The 8,770-nt window shown below is 48.3% G+C and overlaps 2 protein-coding genes across 2 annotated transcripts in view; both read right to left on the reverse strand.

Annotated features, from left to right (window-relative positions):
- GAA (glucosidase, alpha; acid) overlaps window positions 1–186 on the reverse strand; it is a 6,982-nt gene extending 6,796 nt beyond the window's left edge. The window contains exon 1 of the mRNA XM_014949730.1: window positions 16–186. Within this exon, the coding sequence (XP_014805216.1) occupies window positions 16–186 (171 nt within the window). The remainder of the gene's footprint in view (window positions 1–15) is intronic.
- Window positions 187–741: 555 nt separating this feature from the next.
- The window catches only part of CCDC40 (coiled-coil domain containing 40), a 14,068-nt gene continuing 6,039 nt past the window's right edge, over window positions 742–8,770 (reverse strand). The window contains exons 10-20 of the mRNA XM_014950170.1: window positions 8,414–8,535; window positions 7,448–7,691; window positions 7,156–7,338; window positions 5,470–5,715; window positions 4,471–4,684; window positions 3,767–3,936; window positions 3,549–3,640; window positions 2,934–3,048; window positions 2,104–2,289; window positions 1,695–1,853; window positions 742–1,085 (exon numbers count right to left, since the gene is read on the reverse strand). Coding sequence (XP_014805656.1) covers window positions 840–1,085; window positions 1,695–1,853; window positions 2,104–2,289; window positions 2,934–3,048; window positions 3,549–3,640; window positions 3,767–3,936; window positions 4,471–4,684; window positions 5,470–5,715; window positions 7,156–7,338; window positions 7,448–7,691; window positions 8,414–8,535 — 1,977 coding nt within the window. The 3' untranslated portion in view covers window positions 742–839. The remainder of the gene's footprint in view (window positions 1,086–1,694; window positions 1,854–2,103; window positions 2,290–2,933; window positions 3,049–3,548; window positions 3,641–3,766; window positions 3,937–4,470; window positions 4,685–5,469; window positions 5,716–7,155; window positions 7,339–7,447; window positions 7,692–8,413; window positions 8,536–8,770) is intronic.

Below are 8,770 nucleotides of genomic sequence, written 5' to 3' on the forward strand. Positions count from 1 at the left end.
GGGGCCGGGGCCGGCGGGGGCGTAGCAGCAGCCCCGCTCCTCGCAGCCCTCCCGCGACAGCAGCCGCTCGGGGCCGCAGTCGAAGCGGTCGCTCGGGGCCACGTCGCAACCGGCGGCCCCGGGGTTGCTCGCCCCGGCGGGGAGCAGCAGAGCCAGCAGCGCGGCGGCGAGCACCGGCCCCGCCATGGCCCCGCCGGACGGGACCCACCTCTCCCGGGGAGGGGCGGGGCCATTTGCGTCACGCTGACGTCACGGGGCGGGACCGGCCCCGGGATCCACCGCATCCCTCCCGGGAACCGGAGGAAGGCGGTGGGGAAGGCTGGAAGTCAAGGGGAGCTCCAACCCCTCCGGGCAGGTGGCATCTCCCGGGAGAGGAGAAGGTCTCCCCGGAGCCTTAGAGCCCCTTCCAGTCCCTCAAGGGGCTCCAGGAGAGATGGGGAGGGACTCTGGATCAGGGAGGGGAGCCATAGGACAAGGGATAATGGTTTTAACCTGAAAGAGGGGAGATTAGGTGAGATCTGGGGATGAAAATCTTCTGTGAGGGTTGTGAGAGCCTGGCCCAGGTTGCCCAGAAAAGCAGCTGTGGCTGCCCCATCCCTGGAGGGGTTCAAGGCCAGGTTGGAGGGGGCTTGGAGCAACCTGGGCTGGTGGGAGGTGTCCCTGCCCAGGGCAGGGGGTGGGATGGGACAGGATGGTCTTTACCATCCCTTCCAACCCAAACCATTCTGTGAGTCTATGATCTTTAACACACATGTTTATTTTGATACTTATTCACTTACAAAGCCTACAGCTTCCAAGAGAAGAACAGAAGAATGTCTGTGTCCCGTGTCCATGTCTCCTCAGCCTTCCTGTGAGCCCAGCCTGGATTCCAGGCACTGCTTGAGCCACTGGAGAGGCCGTTGGTGCTGAGGATACTCCTGCTGGATGTGGTGGATGATGGTGTGGATGGTGCGGAGCCGGTGCAGCAGCTTCTGCCTCGCGTTGCCTCGGGCCTGCTCGGTGCGGTAGCGCGGAGTGTACTTCCCTTCCTTCAGTGCCTGCAGGTGCTTCAGGCGTGTCTGGTAGGCCACGATCTCCAGCAGGTTCTGAGAAAAACAAAACCAGCAACTCAAGTGCTTTGACAGCTGACTGTGCAGGGAAAAGAACTCAGAAAACGATGGGATTTGTGGCACAGAGTTACGGGAACGACCATATTTTGAAGTGGAAGGGCTTCTTAAGAAGGAAGCTGCTAAGGGGATGAAGTTCCCATTATAACAACCAAACAGCATCGCTATGCCTGAGTACAGCCACCTCACAGAATTCCATACATTGGAGAAACACCCCTCACCAGGACAGAGTTTCACCATGTTAAAAAATTCTCAGGAGGCCATTTAAGACCTTGAGCTGGCTCCCAAATTTGTAACAGGCTCACAAAGGAGAGTCATTGCTAGATATTTTCAAGATACAAACGAGGTCCTCCTGGCTGCTCCTTCCAGGTGAATGCTGCCTCACCAAGAGTGCAACTGCAGCATCAGCTCAGCACCACTATGAGCCCTCAAAGCCTTCTCAGTTCGCTTAAAGTCTTGCTAAAATCACACGTGAAACCTGTCCATTTCAGGATGGGGGTGGAAAAGAGACATGGAGCTGGCCCCAGAAGCAAGCAGAGGTTGTTTTGGTTCCCCTGCTGCAGGACGTGGATGGTAGGTTGTGCTCACCCATCGTTTCTTGTTCCGAAGGGATTCTGCATCCAAGTGGAGGCTGTGGCCCTCAGCTTGGAGCCTGCACAGCTCCTGCTGCTTCTCCGAGAGGGAGGCACTAAGGGATGCTTGGGTGCTCTCCAGCTCCAGGATGGTTTTGGTGCAGTCTTGGACGTTCTGGTACATGGAAGAGAAGGAAATGGCAGATTTGGGTTCTTTAGTTCAGCTGCATCCCCAGCCATATTCCCAGAATTATTTTACTTTATTTTTTTCCCTTTGCTTGTTCATTTCCAAAGCCTTCCCCTGTGCAGGGCTGTACCTGGGCAGGGTCTGGCCCTTCCCACGTCTACTCTGAGCACGCCCTGGTGCTTGTTATGAGGCAAATACAGGCTACGAGAACTCTCCCAGCCCTGCTTCACTCCCTCACCTTCTGGGTTTCGCTGATCTTCTTTCTCAGCTCCTCTTTCTTGCGGTGGAACTCTCTCTTGGTGTCACGTTTCTTAACTGCTTTCTGACGCTCTCCACGAAGAGCTATCATCTCTCTCTGACAAACAAATGCCTCCATATCGCGAATCAGCTTCTGCTGCTGCTTCATCAGCTGGTCATAGTGGAGCTGCCATTTGTGAAGATATAAAATAAGCTGAAAATAATGAATGGTTACGAATGGCACCTAACTGACGTCTTCTGTGTAGCACATCCCATCAACAGGACAGCCTTGGGAAGCTAAATTTGCTCTAAATCCAAACCTAGTTTGCCCTGTGTGGATCTGGAAGGCAGCAGGCTGGATTATCAACTCACCTAAAGTCATCTTCAGAATGTATCACCGGAACTCATTAGCAAAGCAGGAGAGCAAAAGTATCCAGGGAATGAAAGGGAAGAGTTGCTTCCCTGACCAGTGACTTCCCTAACCAGTGATTAAAGTGATGCAATATTTAGTAATCAACATTTCTTTGGCTATAAATTGGGGTCACAGAAGCAGGTGGCAGACAAATCCCAGTTTAAATAGATTTCTCAGGCCTATCTAAACTCTGCTGCAGCCTATTACACAGCACACACAAGGAACACAAAGGGCACGGATGCTGGATGTGTTTCATCCTGTCCAGCTGCAGGGTGGTAAGATTTCCAACACCGCTCCGGCCTTGGCGGTGCTGCTTCTCCAGCCTCTTTCCCATCTACCTGCCTTACATTTCAGCATCTCCAGAGCTGAACACATTGTGTGTGCCTTCCCCTCCTCAGCCCTCTGCCCCAGCGACTCACCCGCTTCCTATGAATCTCTTTTTTCTTGGCCTGGTTTTCACTTTGTATCGACAAAGACGCTGCCCGCATCTCCTTCGCCAGCTGGATCTTCCTCTCCCACAGCGCGATCACGTGCCTTCAGTGACAGAAAGGGACAGCAGCACTTTTGTAAACAGAGAGGACACTTTCTCTGTGCATCAGTGGCAGCCCAGTCCCGAGAGCCACGCTGAACAGTTCAGCCCCACAATTTAGAAAGTGGCACGATGACTGTAAAAACAAGCACGGCCAAACTGAGAGGGGGGATGATTAATTAATTGCCTGGTGAAGCACACTCGCTCCGAGTTACAGAGAGAGAGGAGACAGCGTGGAGTCGTACCATACAGATCCTGGCACCATCCAGCACAAGCTGGAATTGTTGAAACCAACAGCCTCTCAGCTCTTGCTGATTCCAGAAAAGGCTAAAGCACCTTTAAGTTTCTACGTTTCAAAAATTCATTAAACCCACTTTCATCTTCTCCAAGGACAGAAGCACATTTTCAGGTGCTTGTTCAGTTCGGTGACTGGAGAAGAAAGGACACGTGGACACACAAAAGATTAAAGACTGTGGCAGAAAGCAAGAATCTCTCTGGTACCTACTCTGCTTCCACCAGGCTTTTTAGGAGTCTCTCCTTCTCCTCAGTCAACTGACTGAGCCTCTCCTGCATCTCAACTGATTCTTTTTCTGCTGCCTGGGTTTGGGAAGCACAAAAACAACACAACATTGTCAGGCTGAGAAAAAGTTTCACAGGATGACTATTTGCCTCCTATCTGCAAGGGAGGCTGAGGTCTGGGAACGAGATGTTGGGCCTCTGTACCTTGAGAGAGCGCACAAACTCGTTCTCTGTGATAATGTTGCTGTGTTGCAGCTCCTCGAAGCTGCTGTTTTTCTTGTTGATCAACACATTCAACTTGTTAATGTCGTTTGACATGTTCCTAATGTGACGTTCGATGTCTTTCCGTTCTTTTGTTTCCTGCTGAATTTCATCTACGGGTGAACAGAAGAACATCTTCAAATCCCCAGGAGCACTGGGCTGAAGACAGGCCAGGTGTGACAAACCACTGTTAGCCCAGCCAAGGCTGCACGTGGAGCCACCCATGTCCCACACATCCAGCCAAAACATTTTTCCACAAGCCCAAAAAAAATCAAATAAGGTTTTGAAGGAGATTACTGTGGCAAAGAACTGGGTTTGGCCAAGGGAAGTGCGATCATTGGTGGGGACATTTGCCTACCAACTACTTCCAAACTTTAAGGAGTGTAACTCATGGCATGGTCACTGAGGGTTTGGCTGTCAGGACAGCAGGATGGATCATCATTACAGGAAATAACAATATGCAAAACAGCAGAAGGTGCCTGGCTTTTAGCCCTTGAGTATAGTGCTGGGGCCATGTGCATTATTGCTCATACATATCTAGAAGGATTACCTGGTGAAGGTCTAGCTTCACCCATCTCTAAGCCTTTGCTCCCTTTTTTCTCCATGCAGGGATGAGCATTTTAAGGGAGAGATCAGGAATGACTTACTTTCAGTGCGCACTTTCTTCTGCTGCATTGCTGTGATCTGTTTCTTTAACATATCCAAATTGGCCAGCTGTTCCTCCCGTTCCTGCGTTAACTTGACCAGCTCTTTCTGCTGATTGAGCCAGTACTTCTGTAATGTCATCACCTCAGAATTACATTCTTCTATCTGCTTGGTCAGCTTGTTGATCTCAATTTCCAATGGTCCCAATTCTTGCCCCTGTACAAAGGGAAGGTTTGGGATAAATCAGGCAGAGGCTGCTGGAGCACTCATTTACAGCATCATTGCAGAAGGTGGCTCCAACTGCTGAGATGCCTACTGAATATTTCAGCTATATTGTTATTTTGTCAGTTAGTTGCTTTCTGCCTCCATTTCCCTTGAGCTGGATGGGACTAGTCATTCCTGACCTCACAGGAATAAATGCAAGAGAAGCCCAAAAGGTTCTCAGACTCTGTGGTGAGAGGGCTCCAAAGCTCTTACAACAGGTAGGTCTGGACACTCAAAAGCTTGCTGAGCAAATGGCCCAGCACTCGTTTCACATCAGTACCCACAGAGGTCTCACAGCTCACAGTGTCAGGGACGGGGCTGGTATCACCTGAACAGGGCCAACCATCAAGTGACTTAAGTCACCCTCCCTATTCCATTTTCCCTGACTTAAGTCACCCTCCCTATTCCATTTTCCCCTTGTCAGACTTTGCAGATTTTAGGAGATCCTATTTACTCCCAGAGTATTGATGTCATTCAACATTTTCATCAGGTGTAGACAACTCCCTGCAGAAATCTGTGCTCGGCGCACCCTCATTGCACAACCATTCCCTAATGCCAGCACCTCTTCACATGCAGTAAGAACTATTTAATAAATGTAAACATTTACATTAACTAGCACAGCTTTTAAATCAAAATTTTAACTATTCAGCACTTACGCAGTGACATTTCTCACAGGCATCTGTGGTCAGCACAAGGAATAAAATCAAGTTTGGGATTGAAACATAAAAGGTACATACCCCCAGCTGCGAAAGAATCTTCTCCAGCTTCTTGTTGTACTGGCTCATGACCTCTTGCTTTTTCGCAATCAGGAGATTGCGCTTTGCAATCTCACTTTCTCTGCGTCTGATCAGATCATGGACATTATTAGTTTCCTTGTCCACCTCACCAAGTGTTTTTTGGAGAACTGTCAGCCTGCAGTTGGTATGAGTTGTGTTCTGAATAACCTGGGCGATATCATTCTCAACCTTGGAACATTGCAGCTCCTGGGAATATAAACAGACACAAAACAAATTACTGTCACCACCAGCAACTCCTTGATTTGTAATGCCCGCTTATCAAAGCACAGGAATCAGGGGGTTTAGATTCTACCCCCAGGTCTGTGCCACAAGCCATAAGCTACTGACCCTCTCTGTACCTTTGTTTCTCCATCTATTGACAGGAGACAGCAATATTTACCTCTGCTGGAAGGCTGCTGAAAAGCGTGAAGGAGCCTAAACATCCCCAAACCCTTTAAGACACCACACTTGTCACTTTTGCAATCACCTTCCCTGCCTGCACGTCTCTAGTTACCTGACCAACAGTAGTAGGACACGACTATATTGTACCTTCTCCACCACACCTGACAGACACATCCCTCCCCTGACAACCACCGTCCCAGCCAGCCAGCATGGCTGTGCCTGCTGTTTGAGGGCAGCCAGGTACCTCCCAGAAGCCCATCTGCTACTTCTGCACAGCCTGGGCCACACCATGAGAGGTGACAGTTTGCTCTTGGAAGCCTCCCATTACTTAAGACATGCCCTTGATTAAAAAAAAAAAAACAAAACAAAACAAAAAAAAAACAACAGAAAAACACTGGGGCAAGCTGAAATAACCCATGGAAATACAGAGGTATGAGTGTGTTGTGTTAGTGCCAGCCCACACGACTCAGTGTAATAAATACTATGCTGAATCTTCTAGTTTTTTCTATCTTTACCGGTTATACACTCCCAAAGAGAGCAACTTATCATGCCATGAAGAGCCGTGGGTCTGGTCTGACTGTTCCTTGGGCTGTAATCTTTACTTAGAAACTGAGAGCATGCCTGAATCACATTCTGTGATGCAGTACAGAGACATAAGTTAACGTGGAGTACAGAAGTACCACACATCCACTGTCTTCCTGCAACATGTAAGAACTTGAACCACTTTATAGTAAACAATCACAAGATTCATCATTGTGCCCCATTTTTTTAGTAGATAAACAATAGTATGCTATAGAATCAAAGAATGGTTTGAGTTGGAAGGACCATTTTTTTAGTAGATAAACAATAGTACGCTATAGAATCAAAGAATGGTTCGAGTTGGAAGGGACCTTGAAGATCATTGAGTTCCCACCCCCTGCCCTGGGCAGGGACACCTCCCACCAGACCAGGTTGCTCCAAGCCCCCTCCAGCCTGGCCTTGAACCCCTCCAGGGATGGGGCAGCCACAGCTTCTCTGGGCAACCTGTTCCAGTGTCTCACCACCCTCACAGTAAGTAATTTCTTATGTGTCAGGGCTTTTTTGGCCACATTCTTGCATACACCAGAATCCTGGAAGAACTAATTGAAGCAGAGCTTTAATTACCGACCTGAAAAGCAAAATTAAGACCCTGGCAAAACACACTTGAGAAATGACGCTCTAAGCCGTTTCGTTCCCCTGCTCTCCTAAACAGAAGAGATACCTTACCAGATCTGTTTTTCTCTTATGAAGTTTTGCTGCCAGCTGTGAGAAGCGCTTTGTGGCTTTGCTGGACATCATCTGGTCCTGAACCTTTGCCATGATTTCATTCTCCATCTGCTCCTTGGCTTTGGTTCCTTTCTCTATATCCTTACAGATGGAGTGCAACTTGCTCAGACAAGCACCTTGATCCTAAATGGTAGGGAAGACAGAGACAGGGTCACTACAACTTTTTGGGGAAGGGGCTTAAATACCAGTGTCCAATTCAAAAAGGTTTCTCCTTCTAAGTAACTCTTCTCACCATCTTGGTCCTGTTGAGGGCCTGCTCTGTCTCCTGGAGAATGCGGGTGTAGGTGCCAGACTCAACCTTCAAGGCCTCCTGCTTCGAAAGGCACTGGGCAATCAGTTTCTTTGTCGTGTTGGCTTTGCCCTCCAAGCGGCTCAGGATGGTGACGAGCAACTCATTCTTCTCCTCCTCCTTCCTGATCGACTTTGTACAGCCATGGATTTCCATTTCCAGGGACTTGAGGTCATGTCTGTACTTGCTGGAGCGACAAAGAGGAAGGAAAATCATCACAGGATGCTGAAGAGCCACCTACAAATTCCTCTTTTCAAACATGCTATTGCAGCAACAACTGACCAAGAAGGAGGATCTTTATGAAGGCGAGTCTGCTGTGACAGCACCGAGTCACCACAAGATGGATGGAGACGTTAAGATTTAAAAGGAAACCTATGTAGGAAAATTAATTCCTTCTTTAAGTCCTGTACCCAACCTCCCATTTTTATGGGAATGCCACCCTATAAAAGCACATCGGTTGTTCTCAGAGAATCAGGCAAACTTTAAGACTCCAGACCGAATAAACATTTCTTCTGGCAACAACAGGAAGGTTCTCCTGAAGATTTTTAAAGGCATCACAAAATCCTAACCAAAAGTGATAGATAAATCCTTCTTGCTGTCTAGCTCTTTAGACTGAGAGATGTTGCAAAGATGAAGGAACTTTTTAAAATAAAATACGAATAGAAAAGCTCTAAACAGCTTTTAAAACCCCACACATTTCGAGGGAGAGTGTATTTTGGATAAGGAAAATAGTAACAAAGAACTGTTATTCTTTAACCTTATTATGTGGCTTAGAGGAGCAAACTTGTTCTGCCTGACGTATCCCACACATACAGAAAGAAACTCGACAGAAGACATTCTGCCCCTTTCAGAATCCCTCCTGTCCAAACCATTTGAGGTCTCTGCTGGGACCATTTTCAGCCACCACACCTCAGCAAGTCTTGCATGGCAACATAGGCCTCATCTCTCTGCTTCATCCCAGCCAGGCTGCTCTTCCAGTGCTTCATCAACCGCTTTTTCTCCACGTTAATAGCCTGCACCTCCATGCAAGCCTAGGGAAGAGAGAGTTGGCAGACAGGACTGGGTTGAGAAACCAAATTCATGTTACAGTGCAACAAACAGTGTTGTTCTGTTCATAATATGCTGGGCAGGAACAGCTTCAACTCCTACATGTCTGGTTTGTGGTCACACCAGACCACAGAGCATAGGTCTGCAAGGAAAAACGTGCTGAGAAGGTGGGGGAAGAAGTGATTTACAGGCAATTCTTAAGGGAAAAAAAAAAAAAAA

Source organism: Calidris pugnax, unplaced genomic scaffold (genome assembly GCF_001431845.1).
Source record: "Calidris pugnax isolate Ruff unplaced genomic scaffold, ASM143184v1 scaffold9, whole genome shotgun sequence".
NCBI classification, from domain to species: Eukaryota; Metazoa; Chordata; class Aves; order Charadriiformes; family Scolopacidae; genus Calidris; species Calidris pugnax.